The sequence below is a fragment of the Tiliqua scincoides genome, chromosome 2 (genome assembly GCF_035046505.1).
Source record: "Tiliqua scincoides isolate rTilSci1 chromosome 2, rTilSci1.hap2, whole genome shotgun sequence".
NCBI classification, from domain to species: Eukaryota; Metazoa; Chordata; class Lepidosauria; order Squamata; family Scincidae; genus Tiliqua; species Tiliqua scincoides.
The window spans coordinates 184,966,146-184,982,606 of NC_089822.1; the positions used below are offsets into that span (position 1 = coordinate 184,966,146).

General features: G+C 43.7%; 1 protein-coding gene and 1 pseudogene across 4 annotated transcripts in view; both read left to right on the forward strand.

Annotated features, from left to right (window-relative positions):
* P4HA2 (prolyl 4-hydroxylase subunit alpha 2) overlaps positions 1-3,075 on the forward strand; it is a 58,208-nt gene extending 55,133 nt beyond the window's left edge. For 3 of the 4 annotated variants that reach the window (XM_066613819.1, XM_066613820.1, XM_066613821.1), the window contains 2 exons: positions 391-487; positions 2,157-3,074. In XM_066613819.1, coding sequence (XP_066469916.1) covers positions 391-487; positions 2,157-2,227 — 168 coding nt within the window. In that variant the 3' untranslated portion in view covers positions 2,228-3,074. Of the gene's footprint in view, positions 1-390; positions 488-2,156 lie in introns of all 4 variants that reach the window. The other variant, XM_066613822.1, reaches the window with a different exon arrangement.
* Positions 3,076-14,395: 11,320 nt separating this feature from the next.
* On the forward strand, positions 14,396-14,511 carry LOC136642868 (5S ribosomal RNA; annotated as a pseudogene).
* The last annotated feature ends 1,950 nt before the right edge of the window (positions 14,512-16,461 follow it).

The window sequence follows — 16,461 nt, forward strand, 5'->3', positions numbered from 1 at the left end:
TTGGCAGTGTCACTGAGAAAAAATGAAATTGCTTCACAGTGACAGATCAAGAGAAGGCAACAAAGCAACCACATTTGGGGAAAAAATTGCTGAAAAATCATTGAAGACAGACATGTTTTGACGCTGCTTGCAGCAGCAGCCCAGCCATGCTGAATGGCATGTCACGTTTTATGGCAGCCATAATGGATCTTGTACTGCAGAATGGTAATTCCAGCAGTGCAGGGCTCTCATAGGATTGGGCCATGAGGGTAATTTTCAGGATCCTTCAGTTCCACTTCGAATGAGCTGGCAATGGCAATGTGTTTGCAGTATCTGTCAACAGAAGTGATATAATACCTGTACATATGCATATGCACATTACTTAAATTAGTGACTTCCTTGTATTTTCAGGGGACAGCAGTATTTTGGTATAATCTCTTCAGAAGTGGAGAGGGTGATTACCGAACAAGGCATGCAGCGTGCCCAGTGTTAGTAGGGTGCAAGTGGGGTAAGTCAAAATCTCTCTTTTTAGTCTTAGCAGCCAAAATTGCAGGCTCACTAAGCAGTTAAGGGATAAAGAGCTGGGTAGCTCCTGGCCTAATACTTGGCCCTTGCTATGAGATGTTCTCAGATAATCTCTTATCATATTAAACCAGTGGTTCTCAAACTCTCTGGGAGAGTTTGAGAGCCAGTAAGTCCTTGCAGGGACGGGGGGAGGAGGCAGCGGGGGTGGGGGGAAAGCAGCGGTGCGATCGCCAGGATCGTGCCGCTCAGGGGGCTACAGGGGCTTGAGTGCACTTACCGGAGCGATTGCGCCCCGCCTCCCCCTAAAACGGAAGTGGAGCATGATCACTCTGCATCCACTTTCCCTGCTGCGGGGAGCCCTGCCAGACATTGTGCCGGGCTCCCCGCATCCCGGAGAGGCTGCAGGAGGCTTCGGTAAGTGCACCCAAGCCCCTGCAGCCCCCAGCTTGCCTTCCCCCAGCCTCTAGGCTGCCCCTGCCCCTTAAGGAGGCACAGACCAGGGCCATCACGGTGGGGTGTCGCAACGCACCAGTTTGAATAGCACTGATATTAAACCATTTCTGCCCAATGTTGCTTATGGGCTGGGCAAAAATGGGTTAAGCTGCCCTTGTTGTTGGACTTATAATCATGATACTGAAGTTCAATCCCCAGATAATGTAAAAACCTGCTGTGCTCTCAGGGATGAAAAAAGCACATGGATGACCAGGAGGAACTGGGCATTCTATGAAGGGTCTAAAGCTGAAAAATTTTGGTCATCTCTCAGTCTGTGGGCGCAGCTGTGGACGCAGCAGGGGACTGGCATATGATGTCTCTTCCCAGCCTTCTACACAGCCCGTCCTGGGATGCAGCTTATCAGCAATTCTTGCAGCAGGAAGCCCATATATGCATCATGCTGTTAATCCCAGACCACATTACTTGCATCTGCAAATAAGCCAGAAACCATACAGGAAGGGAGAAAAGAGAGCTCCCTTGATCCCTATCCTGATCCACTCCTGTATACACATCTGCACCCTTAGGGTGGGAGGGCAATGATGCTCCTAATTTTGAAGTTTCAGCTGGATGGTCTCAGCAAACACAGGCATTACGGTTGCTTCTCATTACTGTTCTGTGTGTAATGCCAAAAGGAGAATTAAAATGGCAGATGTGTGCCAGCATCAGGTCACTGGAGGCTGGGAGGAAATCTTTGCAGTAGTCCCCTTGTCAAGTTTATTGGCAGTGGCTGATGTGTGGCAGAGGCAAATGTACAGAGGAATTATGTGGTGGTTGACCTTTGGGGAGGGCCTGTGGCTTAATGGTGGAGCATCATCTTTGCATGCAGAAGGTTGCAGATTCCATCCCTGGCATCTCTACTTAGGGCAGAAAAAAACCTCTTCTCAGAAATCTTGAAGAGCCATTGCCAGCCTATTTTGACCATACTGATCTAGATGGACCAATGGTCTGAGTATAAGGCAGTTTCCTGTGATGATGTTGGGAGGTTCAGGGGGTTTGACCAGGTGGGCTCTCTGATGGGTCTAGGTCCTTGGCCAGTGCCTAACTTGGTTGACCCCTGATGCTGCCCCTGGCATGTAGTGAAATTTTGTTCCTGAATATCCATAATGCCAATGTTGTAAACAGGCCCAATGTTGCAACTGTGATTTGTTTTTTCTTCCCAGTATCAAACAAATGGTTCCATGAAAGAGGAAATGAATTTTTAAGACCATGTGGGAGAACAGAAGTCGACTGAAGCTGGCTTGTGAATAAGTTGGTTTCCTCCAGCCTGCCCATGTCTTTGTGCATCAACCAGTTCATTTCTGAGAAATGACCCCTACTCTACTATGAAAGAACAATGGTACTTTTTATTTAAATTTAAGGCAGTGTCTGTCAATGAAAGAAGAAAGCTCTTTGTACACTTGGTGCTACATGTTGTATTTGGTTTTTTCCTCTCCTCAAGTCTCCATTCTTCATTATCCAGCCCTATCCATTTTCCGTAACAGCAGCAGAAACTGTCCTGTTGGTGACTAAGGTTGCAATCTTATCAACACCTGGAAATAAGTCCCATTAAGTATAGTGGGACTTACTTCGGAGTAGACATGCCTAGGATTGGGGCCTTAGTGTGTTTGGGTATACTAGCCCTGTGCCTTCTGAACATTAGATATTGTCACTGAACCAATTTTTCAAATGTACAGTTTTAATCTTACTGTATTTCTAGGGTGTACAACTTTTAACAAAAAATAAAAAAAATGTTATTTTAAAAAAAATGGCATGTGCATTTTGTTGGTGGCAAAGGTTATCTACTTACCATGCCAGACCTACACGCCACTCTGATAACAGGGAACTCATGTTCAGGCCTTCCTCTGCTGTGGTGTTAGAAGACTGGAGCCTCACTTGGCTGAAAGGTCAGGCTTCTTTATGGCACTTGCTAAGGAATACAACACCCTCAGATTTAGATCACATGCTGTGGGAAGCTTTTGCTGAGGAAAGGATGCTGGCTCTGACAAGTCTTGAGGGGAAGAAAAAAGGTGGCATCCAGTTTCCTTTCTTCCAGAACAAGGACTCTTCCAATGGAGCAAAGAGTTCTTGCCTCAGAGGAAGGAAAATTGTGGGTGTCTCCCTAAGACAGTCTATTCCAACCAATATGCTACTGCAGTTGAAGATACAATGTGCGTCATATTCGTCGTTTAGGACCTCTCCATCACATCATGGTCTCCCACCAGCCCATAGCACGCAGTGCACCCACCAGCACTACTGCACACTATGGGTTGGGATTGGGCTATCCTGCTTATAGAGGTTAGGTTCTGGAAGTGCATTTGCTTCCCTCAGTTCAAATTGACTTTAGCACTGAGTTCCACTAAAGAGAGTCTTTGTGTCCTTGAACTAGACTTTATTTATTTAGGGTGCAATCCTAACCAACTTTCCAGCACTGAAGTAAGGCAATGTAGCTCTGAGGTAAGGGAACAAAGATTCCCTTACCTTAAAGAGGCCTCAGCACAACTATGTCAGTGCGGGAAAGTTGGTTAGGATTTAGGCCTATGTTGGATATTTATGACAATTGTATTAGGGCCAATCCTATCCAATTTTCCAGTGCTGATGCAACTACAATGCTGCCCCGAGGTAAGGGAACAAACATTCCCCTCCCTTGAGGCCTATATGACTGCCCCCCACCACAGAATTCAGCACACACCCAATTGGCATGGCTTCATCAGTGCTGAAAAGTTGGATAGGACTGGGCCCTTAATTCCTTATCCTCTTAACAAGCAAAGGCTTTCAGCCTACTCAGTTATCTATGGGCTGCTGCCCACTAGAGAATGCAAACTGAGCACATTTGGATGCAGTGCTGGCCCTCAGTCCGTTGGGCACCATACATTTTTGTCAGTGCCTTAACAGTTCAGGCTTGTCCCTGCCTCCAAGTTTTGTTTCTGTTTTAAACAATCATCTTATTGCATAATCCTTGGTCACAGTTGTGCTTGGAAAGACTGCAGACCTTCCAGGCAAGTACTCATGGATTTCTCAGTAGCAGAGAACACATTTATGAAGCTGGCCCTGGGTAATGAGATTCACAAAACAGATTAATGAGAACATTTTTCTGCATTCTCTCCTTTAGCTCACTAGAACACAAGCATTTGAGACTAACAAGAAGGTACACTAATTGGTATAAGAAGTGCTACTATTTAACATTAGGCAGACTGTGGAAATAAGGTTAGGAGTTGAATCTTCAGCGATGCAGAAAGATGTTGCCTATGTTTACTATCCCATGCAATTGCAGGACCGATAGCATGCTATGTGGACATTTAGGAGAAACGCACCCTATATATTTGCAATTCAGAGATGACTACATGAATAGTGACTTACTAGTGAACCTACTCATGCCATTGCCCCACAGTTCCTGTGACATCTTCTATTTCCATCTCTAGTTTTGTCCTGCTGCTTCCCAAATATTCTGTATCGGAGATCCAGGGACCAATCTAGATGAGCCATTGCATTCCTCATGTGCGAACTTTTTTTAATACTGGGTTCATCAGTTTTCTTACTAATTCCTGAACTCAGGGTGGTTTTATTGATATTTTCTCTTTTCTTTCCTCCCAACCTTCTATACTTTACAAGACCAGCAGTCCACAATCGCACTCTTCCCATGGTGAGTGCTCCATCGCCTTTTGACAGGTATGATGAAAGGAGTGTCAGCTCTTTTCTCCAGTTTGGAGTTAGGGAAGGGGCTGGAATTGTCCCTACTGATGCACTATGCTCAGAAGTGCAATTCTGATAGAGCTGGAGAAGAATGCTTGGGGTTGCTGTTTTGGTGCTGGACTGCTGAGGCACTTGGAGTTCCTGGGAGCAAGTGCCAAAACAAGCCCCAGTCTTCCCCTCTGGTTCCAGAGAGGCTTGCTCTTTGGCTGCTGAGACCTAGGCAGTGCCTAGGCAGCCCAAAAAAGCTACTATAAGTCTTGACCTGTCTCCAAACAGGAGCCAGAATTTGAAGACCCCGGATAAGACTAATTGTTTAATACAGTGGTTCCCAAACTGTGAGTTGTGGCTTCCTAGGAAGCTGCAGAAACCATTTAGGGAAGTCGTGTAATCCTCCCAAAAAATCCACCATCCTAGCCAATGTTTAGGATTGAAGTCCTAATGGGGAGCTGCAGCCAATGGTCCAGTAGATCAGGTGAGCCACCAGTTGAAAACGTTTGGGAACCACTGGTAATGTGTTAATATTTGACATGATTCTCATTGCAGCTAGTTTAGATTTTTTTTTTAAATGATAAGCAGTTGAAAAGTGTGTTATCCATTTTTGACCATAATGCAAACATGCAAGATTCTGAAGTTGATGTCCATTTCTGACTATTTTATAACAGTTGGTTATACAATTCAGCCAAGTTTCACATAAAATAATTTATACAGTCTAGAAGCCTGTTTTCAAAACCAGATGTTGTTGCAAGAAAGTACAACGGTGATTACTGGTGATGTCCAAGCTCTGAGTGTTAAACACTCACCTTAGTGATCATAGAAGAGCTGCTGTCACATGTGATACTACAGAGGCCAGGTTTCTGTATGGCACCAGAAAAGGAGCACCTTCCTGTTACTTAAGAAACTGATCCACATAATGTTTTGCAGCCAGTGTTTGCTTTCAGATGCCTTTCAGCACATATGGCACTTGTGGCCCTGTTACACCAGCTTGTGTAGTAAGAAAGCTTTAGATGGCACCTTGAGAAAAGATGTATGGTATAACTGTAGTATGGTGTTGCTGGAGGTTTGCACGCTCAATTCACGGTGGTGGCCTGCCATTGATCACAGAGTAGAGGCGTAGAAAACAGTTGTGGGTTTGAAAATCCTGTTTCACTACAGCAGCGACAGACTGGAACTGCACACTTACTGTTGTTGCAAATATGCCTGTTAACAATTAAAAATGCTGTGTAAAAATCCGTAGATGATACCAACTCTAACAGTGTTGAAACGGAAGCATAGAGAAGAGTAAATGCATTCTGGTGCTAAGTGCAAAATGCAAATGACCAGAGTTACGGTCACATATTGAGTGGCTGTAATATGTAAATGAATCTTTTGGAACTACGTACTTTCACCACGTAAGCTGGAATTGCAATAAAGAGCAGAAAATAGTGGTGACCCTCTTGCTTTTCCTACACACATGACCCCACTGCCAAACTCAAAGGGGGGGAAATTACATCACATTTTTTCCTCTTTCTAAGCAAGCCTGCTAACTTGCCTTCTGTGGCTTTTCACAGTTCTCAGCCATTAATAATTGCTACACATATTTGTGGCTCTGGCTATCCATGCAGCGCCTTTCTTGCACTGAAGCAGCAAGAACAAAAGCTCTAGGCAAGCAGTAACAGCACAGGGAACAATGTGTTTGTGCTTTTTGACAATGTGTGCAGCATATGGCAGACATAAACATTGGGGTGAAGTTGAGACTCATCCAAAACCACAGCTTCAAATTGAAAGTTCTTGGAATGTAATGCTGGGGGATCAAAATTCTAGTGGTTATGCTTTTGGAGTCCTATAATTGCTAAAGCTAATTACAAGGTGCACTATATTGTCATCACCTGCCGTTTTCAGCATTCTGTACTGCTTCAGACCTGGAAAATAGTCCAGGTAGCCTGCGCTGTATCAAGTGCAAGTTAGGTGCTGGCTGGAGGTCACCTCAGGGTAAGGGAATAATTTTCCCCTTCTCCCATGTTGAGTCTGAACCACCCCTACGGAGCTACTCAGATCTGCGCTAGTGATTTTGCTGGTGCAAATCTGAGCAGCCTCTAAAAGGCTGATCAAGCCGGGAGTGGGGGTTAAGATTTTGTCTGCACTGCTGCGGCCGATCCCGCCCCCTTCCCAGGACCAATCTGCCCCCCAGTCCACCCTTCCCTGCCCCTAAAACATGCCTCCCTGCTTTTGTTTTGCTCTCCCATCACCCTCTCCCACCTCCCACTGACCTGCCTCGGCTGGCTGAAATTTAGCCCATCCAGGTCTGGATCCAGCTTCCAGGAGTTGATGCAGGCCTCCCTACCAGTACTCCTGGCTCTCAAGTAGCTGCAAATGTGCATTGTGGCACATTTGCGACACTCCTAGGCCAGCTCAGGGGGCCGGTGCCGCCACAACAGGTGCTGTGGATCGCTCTGCTCATCTCACAATTTATTTTTATTGAGTGCATCTCGCCTTACAAAGTTCCAAAACCTTTAGCGTTTGGTAAGTGGAACATATTATGAGAAACTGTACCAATGTATGATATTTAAATGTGAAAATATAATTTTTTTAAACTGCCCAAGCTAATATATTTGATGTTAATGTTATCAAAGACCTGGGGTATTTTTGCTCCCTGACTCCATGGAAAGAGGCTTGCTCATTCTACAACCCTCCCACTTACGCTACAAATGTGTTTCCAAGATAGTGTGAATGCCAATCTTTAAATCTATTATTTTTACCAATGTAGGAAATCACCTAAAATCCAAGTACTGTATAAGCAAAAATACTCTACTTTTAAAAAATCTGCACACACAACTATTTTTTAATTAGCAACTGACCAAGTGGTCAACAATCACCTTCTCAGTTATTTCACTTGTCAGTACCAATAGATCCAACTTCAAGGGAAAGAAAAAGTCACAAAAATGAGTTTGGATTGTTACTTAGAGACAACTGAATGACTATCTATTACTATTTGACAGGGCAACAGAAGTTTTTGCCCTTGGGTTTTACTTCCTTTGTTATTCAGAAACTATATTATAGAAGATCTAGTTATCTGCTTTGGGCCCTCTAAGCTGCAAGTCTTTGCTTTTCTCCTGCACAGGATATCAAGCCCCTCACCAAATGACTAAGGAGGTTCTACTCCAACTTTGTACATAGGAAGGTATGGCAGTCATCTGCTCTTTCTTTTGCTCTGAAAAATTGCTGGCTTCCCCTCCCATTTAAATGATGTGCCCAACTAAATCTTATAGTCAACTGTATATAAAAGAATGATAATCTCTCATTATTTGATCAATGCATATTCAGCTATGAATTTAGTTCAGTATTTTTCTTTATTGCACAGATTTATTCATTTTTATTTAAAACATTTATACCCTGCCTTTTCAGAAGCTCAAGACAGCTTACAGGACTCAGAATTAGTATAAGATGTCAAGTTCAAAGAAGAAAATCTAAAATCCAGAGCATACTTAAAAATCAGAGCAGACAAGTTATATCAGCATTTCAATAAAAACCTTTAGGTAGCGATAGGTAAAAACACACATCAAGCTAAAATGCTGAAGCAGCAAGAGTATACAAATATGAGAGAGAGAAAGAGAGAGAGATGCACTAGGTTCTCTGTGCTTGTTTGATTCAAGAATTGCTAAAAGTCAATAATTATTGGCCGGTCCCCAGCATTCTTTATTTAGGCAAATGACAGGAATATGTAGTAGCCATGGCTATGAGTTACTTTTTCCACAATGCCTGGGATGCCAGCCAGGGCCATGCTGTCCATAAGGCTGACTGAGACCATTGGCAGGTGCAGCCCCAAGACCTTCCATTTGCCTGCCAAACACTCTCTCTGTCACTGCTTTTCTTCCTGCACCTCATCCATGGATTTTAAAACGTGGAGAGGAATGAAACAGAAGAGAAAGTGTGGTGGAGAGAATAGAGATACTCTAGCCCACCATTCTCTCCTGCCCCTCATTCCATTCCTTATGTGAGACATGAATCCCTTAACTAGCTAAAGAATTAAAACATTGTAGAAGGTTTTGGCTTGTTTATATTAACCAATCTTCCTCTTTCCCTTTCCCTTCTCACTGACACCAATTTCTGTTTTCCTTATTGAATCTCTTCTCCCCCCTCCCCCTCCCAACAAGTACTTGAGTGAGATTCCAGGCACAGGATAGAAAGATCAGGAGACCAAATACCTGACATAAACTCAAATGGTGTGATCCCTTTCCTCAAAAGAGGAAGTTGGAGAGTGCACTATCTGTTTTATTTGGGACTGAATGAAAAAGGAGTCAGGTGAGTGGATAGGGAAGTGGACCACCACTGTCTGCTTGAGAAAGCCACACAGGCTTGTGATTATGCAAAACTGGTTAAATTGTTCCTTAGCTCATGGAAAATGGTTGTTCCTTTCAATACGGCAAAGGTGAAACACTTTGCTTTTCTCTTGATCAGGATACGGTGTCTTGACCGGAGTAGAGATAATAAACTGATCCTGAATGAAAGTTACTGTATGCCTCTCTGCCTCACCTACTTAGGATCCTATAACCCCTTCCCTATTCCTACATGAAGTGCTCTGACACAGTGTAGGGCAGCTGGTCTCAAGGGTTACACTGAAGAGACCAGCCTTGGCTTATGCTTTCCTCTCAGGCAATCTTCAACAGGATCTTCTGCGTCCATTGTATGATGTCAAGCCAGCCACATCAATCAGAAGCCTGCTTTGCATTACTGCATCCAAAAATCCTTCCCAGTGTATTGTACATTATGGTTGGTTAACAAAGCTTTGAAATTAAAGGAGTAAAAAAATGTCTAGTATGTGGCTAACTGTATTCAACATGAAGATTTGGACAAGACCACAGCACTGCAGGCTCTTCCTCGGCCTCCCATCCTGATCATGCATCTGAGTGCCTCGCCTCAAGAACCACGTGCTGCTTTCAGTTAGTGAATGAAGGGCATGATGTCAGCAGAGTGTCTGATTCATAATGAGATGTACGGTGTTTTCCCAAATCAATTCACTAAATGCCACAAGCTACAATTATTACCCCAGAAATTCTTCTCTGACCAATAACCTTCTTTGCAACTCCAGTTTTCTAAGTTGGATGTATGGTAACAACAAAGCAAATAGAGGTAGGCGGTTGAAGCAGAGGAATCATAATTTGAAGCTCACTTAGGCTGCAATCCTAACCGCACTTTCCTGAGAGTAAGCCCCACTGAACAAAATAGGACCTATGTCTGAGTAGACTTGGTTAGGATTGTGCCCTTAGTCACTACCAGTTCTCTATGCTGTATGCTGCTTTTGCACAAATTGAATCAGTAGCAAAGTTCCAAATGTCCAAAGAGACATTCAAAGTGTCTTCAAAACTCAGGGAACCCAGTTAGCCAAGGCTGCTCACTGTGGTCATAGGATAAAGTTCACCATAAAGTTGATCATCCTAACATGTTCAATTAGTTGACAGTTCTTACAGAAAGGGTTAAATCTTCACAGTTAAAGTTTGAAAATATGGCCCAGGTGTATATTTCAGGAGTTCTGGCACTAGAGACAGAGTGATTGAGAAGGAGCATCAGCTGGTGGGAGTGATGAACTCCTGTCACTCTGGAGCATGAACTTAATTCTGCTGTGGCATGTACCCGATGGGTAGAACAAGTCATTATGGTGAGCATGGCTCTGTTGCTAAAAACAGCAGTCTTGTGTTTCAGTCTTCCCTTGCCCATGGTTGGCCTATCTATGAGGCAAGCTGAGATGGGCTGCCTCAGGCACTGGGTGGGCAATGGCAACACTGTACATCAATCAGCCATCTCTGCAGCCTCCATTTGCCACTGCAATCTCCTCCATCCTCACCCTGCCACTCTGTGTTTTGAAACAGAGTATAGTGGTGTTAGAACAAGGAAGCCTCATCGCCCCACTTCCATAAAAGCTTCCCTTTCGGGGAGTGTGGCGGTCTTCTCCCAGCTTCATTGGTCTCAGCTCAGCCTCTCTATTTTAAAATACAGAGCAGTGGAGTAAGGATGGAGGAGGTCAAAGAAGGGTCAGTGGGTGGCCAAGGTGGAGGGGCAATCTCCAGTAATGTTATCCAAGATGGTGGCAGAAAAGCTGGAAGAAGAGCAAGGAGGTTGCTGCCACCAGTGTAGCCACCATAATACTGCAGCTGCATCCCACTGCCCAAAGTTGCAACTGCTGTGTTTGGAGAATGCAGTCCCTGTCCAGGCTGCAGCTTTCCATTCTGCCTCTGTGCGGCTCCTCTCCTGGGCAGATCTGGGCTCTTGGGTGCTCTGGGCAGTCACATGTGTTTTCAATAACCGTTCAGGATCAGCACCCTGTGCAACCACCTGGTGTAGCCGTGGACCCTGAGCCACTGTGTCCTGGTATCACACATGCGCATAGAAGCCAAATCTGTTCCTCTGCTATGGGCCCGCTGTCACAATTCCCACTCACCATTGGGTAGGCTGGCTGGCAGGGACACCAACAGATAGCAGCAGTGGGTAGGGTGAGAGGAATAGGAAATGCTGTGGCGGGAAGGGGGGGAAGCTAATCACTGTCAGGAGGAATAATGATCATGTTTGTGTCCTCCTTTTATCTGCCTGGTTAACCTGAAGTACAACAGTGTTTTTACCCCAGATCTGTTGTGATTGAATATTTTCAGGAAAATGTTTGTGTTTTTTAAAGCTAGAATCTCACCTACACTTCCTGTTCATTCCTCTTCCTGCATTCACACATGTTCAGTGTCTGGGATCAGTGTTTGGGGAGATTCTCATTAAATTTTCTCTGGCTGGATAAGCTGCAAGGTGTTGTAAGTCTGTGAATTTTGCCACCTATTGGCAACCAAGTAGAACTGCTGCAAGAGGCATTGCTGTATTAGTTTGCTTTAGTGGCAAAAACCACCAGATTTTGTGGTGCCTTAAAAATTGACACATCTGTAGCATGAGCTGTTATGGACCACAGTCCAGAAACCAATAGGAGAGCTTTTCAGTACGTATGTGCTTACTGGACATTTTGTGCTGCTGACTTGGAAGTCACCTTTCTTCTAAGGGAGACTCCAGAGAGAACTTTTCAGTACCTTTCGGTAACTTTCTATGATGCAGGCTTGGGCAGGAGGTCTGGTCTAGAGGGTAGAGCCTCCATTTGCCTGAAGATTAACATCCACAAGGTCGGCAGTTCGAGGCCACCGGCACCGTGCGACCTTGAAGCAGCTGGCAAGCTGCAGCTGAGCTGTTCCATCTGCTCGGAGCGTGGGAGGATGGAGGCCAGAATGTTAAACCAGATCGGAGCGTAACATCTTGAATGTGGTGGTTCTTGAAAGAGAGAACCTTCTTTCAATTTGTAAAAATCCCTGCGTGGATTTAATAAGCCTGCCTGTGTAAACCGCCTTGAATAAAGTCTTGAATAAAGACCAAGAAAGGCGGTATATAAATACTGTATATTATTATTATATTATATTGATGAAAGAGTATGGTTTTCTGTGCCACCCAAGGGTTGAAATTAGTTAGCACAACAAAGCTACAGATACTATCACCAATTACTACCGTTGTGAAAGGTCACCATACTTATCTTGCATATATGTAGGCTTTACACAGAATTGGTACAGATCAGACATTTTCTCGTGGCCTTTTGGTGCTACTGTTTACACTTTCTCGCTATTTTCCTGCGTGTGTGTGAACACATGCATGTGCTTGGGTGAATAGATAGATATGGGATGTGTAAACATATATATATATCTATATACTGTATATTTATTTTGTTTGGTGCTTTGTTTGATAGCCTGTTTGATTTTGTTGGCTCAGATCAACAACTTGCTTCATTTTGTTCCTGATTTGGTTGTTTCCATTTTAAATAATTTCCTGTCCCTTCAAGCAGGGGGAACTGCATCTCACATTAAAAAAAGATAAAACTACATCCACTACACTACACAGACAAACAAAATACTAACAACTAAAAAAATGAAGAGTGAAAATGTTTGGGATGGTTGGGTTGAACTAATGGGGGGGGGGAATCTTACACTATAAATAAGGGCACAATCCTAACCCCTTATGTCAGTGCTTTCCAGCACTGGCATAGTGTTACCAATGAGACGTGTGCCGCATCCTGCAGTTGGGTGTCACTCATGGAGGCCTCCTCAAAGTAAGGGAATGTTTGTTCCCTTACCTCAGAGCTGCATTGCCCTTAAGACAGTGCTGGAAAGCATTGACATAAGAGGTTAGGATTGTGCCCTAAATTACATACCTATAGAAGAAAAATGGATGAGGATGAATTGATAACTGGAAGGAACTGATTGTCCCCAGCAACTTTTTTTTGTCAGAGTATTTTCTAATGTTTGACATTTTTACTCATATATCATTTCTCAGTTTAAGCATGGCATTGCTTCTTCGTAATTGTCACTTTTCTCTTTTGTGCTGGTTACAAAAAAAAAAAAAATCCAGGTAAAAGTCTTCATTCATTTAAATTTCATTCATACATTCATTCATTTATAAAACTGATTTTTTTTCTATCTGCAAAAATATGTAAAATATACTATGTGCCCCTTGTACTGAAAAGTTTGGAGAACCTTGAGCTATGTGCTTCACAGACAGCTCCGGCTTATCAATCACATTGATCCTTGCCTATCAGACTTGCCTGACTTCCCCCTTCAAATCCCTGTCACTATTTGGAAAACATGTTTCATAAGTGGTAGAAAAGGATCTAGGTAGTCTGAGACAAGGAGAAGGCAGGAAGACTTCTTTGTGTTCTCTTTAGGAATCTCTCCAAAGTGGCTCTCTCTGAAGCGGGGTGATGTAAAACTGAGAATAACATTTCATATATCTGGTGAAATGGCTCTAGTTCATGAAATTTTTTTAAAATCATACTCTGGGCTTTTAATGAGTTTACTCTTTTTACGACTTTTTAATATTTATATATATGTGTGTGTGTATTTTTGATAATTTTCTGGATGCTGCTTTGCGTACCTGGCAGGAAGAGAACGCAGAGCAGAAATTCTGTAAGTAAGTAAGCAAGGGCCCAATCCTACGCAATGCACGCCAGCTCACTGTAAGGCACGTTTGAAGCCCTCAGCACCAGTGGAGCACCAGTGGAGCACCAGTGGAGCACCGGAGCTCGGAGGTCACACAGTGGAGAGGTAGGTGGGGAGGTGGGGAGGAGGTGTTCTGGGGCGGGGGAAGGAAGTGGGGTGGGAGGGAGGTGGGACTGGTGGAGCGGGGTGGGGGGAAGCGGGACCAAATCCTGAGCCTCTGCATTAGGCCACCCCCTCCCCCAACACAGAGGCTTTAAATACTACACCCTTGGGTTGCCTTAGAATCAAGTACCAAGGGGAAGGGGATGAAAGTTCCTTTCTCCCGAGGAGGCAGTGGTGGATGCCTGGGGTGCACTGGATGCAGCAGAAGCCATTTTCAGGTCAGGATTGGGCTGCCAATAAGCAAGCAAGCAAGCAGGCATTAGCAAGCTAATTAATTAATTAATTAATTAATTAATTAAGCTTATGATTCAATAACATCGCTAGTCTTTAAGATGCCACAAGACTAACACAGTTGACCCTGTGGAAGTTGTCATGATGACACGGTATTAACACAAAAATCTTACTTAGAAGAAGAGAAGAACCTGTTTCTCTCAATATTGAAAATTCCCATGCTCTTCTCTCCCATGCTATTGAAAATGGACAATATTTGGTTCTATCAGTCGGGTCTAATATCATTATATGTCTTATCCATTTGTCTACTGGATCAGCTAGAGATTATTTATACAGACACTTCATGGTACTTTGCCTCTAGTACTGTTACTCTGCACACGCCTGATCTCGTCTGATCTCAGAAGCTAAGCAGGGTCAGGCCTGGTTAGTACTTGGATGGGAGACTGCGTGGGAATACCAGGGGTGTCTAAACCTTTTGGCAGAAGAGCCACATCATCTCTCTGACACTGTGTCGGGGGCTAAATTAATTTTCAAATTTGAATAAATTTGCATAAATGAATATATTAGAGATGGAACTTGTATGAATGAATGAAGGTCTTGCAATAGCTCAAGGCCTGTAAAAGTCCTTGCACAAAGCAAGGCTAGCCTTCCCTTCAAGGCCACTGCTGCATCACAGATGTGAAACAGCAAGCAGGGGAGGGAACCCTTGTCCCACAGTTCATGCAAGAGATCAGTCATCTTCACACTGAGAGCAGTTATGTCAGGCCAGAATGGGTTCCAGCAAGTTTCCAGAGGGCCAGATGCTCATTGGAGACTGGGGGCTCCCCGCGGGCCAGATTGTGAGTCCCTGAGGGCAGCAAGTGGCCCCCGGGCCGGGGTTTGGGCACCCCTGGCTTATACCATAGTCTTTCGAGACTGAAGGTTGCCAACCAACCAACCATGGTACTCTATTTTTATACGTAGCTTAACTTAATATGTAATCTTTATCAAGAATAAGAGTTACTTCCTTAAAGCCAAATAACAAGAAAAAGTCACAACTACTGCTGTTTTTTTGCAGGAGATTCTGACGATGTTCCCCTGACAAGGCAGCTATTCCAGAGGAAAGACCGTTTTCCAAGCATTCCAGATTTAAAGCATTCCAGTTTTAAAGTTGCAAGTACACGCAGCTGTTTTATGAATGGTTTTGTGGTACTAGTTATGCTACCAGTCTGTGACACTAATGCTTAGCCAACTATCCTGTGCTATTAACCAGCAATCTACCTAAAAGAATCTACTGGCCAGCAACCATAATGTCATATGTCTGGTAACCTAGATCAAGAGTCACAACAAACAGGATGAATTTTTGAAAAAGAAACCCCCAACAAAAATTCATTGAAATCTTAACATAAATCTTGCTTCCTTTAGATTAATCACATTTCCATTCATAAATGAGGGTTTTCTAAGTATTTTGCACCCAACAAGTTTCACTGACCAGTTTTTCTCATTCTCCCTTTGCCACCGTATTTAAAAATTACCCTTAATATCCTACAACCTAGTTTGAGAGGCGAGAGGCAAAAGCAGTTCAGTTCAGAAATGAGTGGGGATTTTCCAAAATGTTAAAGCAGGAGATGACAAAGTGATATACCCAAAAAGCAGCTGCTAAGAAGTGTTACTCTCCACTTCCTGCCAACAGATGGTGCCATATCTGATGGTGGCTTCTTATATCTGAATTACCATGTCAGATTTGAGGATGGTTTTTGGAAAAGTTGGCATGCCAGAGATTTTCAGAGTTTTGGTTCATAGAAATTAGAACGAACACAAATACAAATTTTCGTTCCTAACAGCACAAGTCTTTATTTGTCTACTCAGAAGTAAACCCCATTGTGTCCAATGAGGCCTACTCCCAGGAAAATATGTATAGGATCGCAGCCCAAATCCTGTACTCGTTGACTGAACGTCATCATGTTTATTTTTACTGGAAGTTTTCTTGTAAAAAACTGTATGAGCCTTTGCCATTAGACACAGAAATAAAGCCCACAGGCTTCTTCATAGTGGCCAGATATTTTATCTTTAGCATTCTAATTTTTTTAATGTAATATTTGCAGCCCAGTCCTATCCCCCACCATCTTCTGCCGGGTAGCCTTGCTGATAGGGCACGGTTGCATGCAATGCTGATCATATGGTCAGCAAGAGGTCAGTAAAATTATCTTTACTTGTTTCCTAGTAGGTCACCATTGGGTCTCCTTGGATGACTATTTTGCTGGCATATGAGGAAGGAGGTTGGCTGAGTTGGGGGGAAAAACAAAACAAGGATAGGATCCTGGCGGGAGCTGTTGCCATTGAGACCCACCCCTTCCAGTCTCCAAACTTGAGGTTGGTAACTACAGGATTACCACAGACAATGGAATGACTAAGGGCCCAATCCTATTCAACTTTTCAGCAC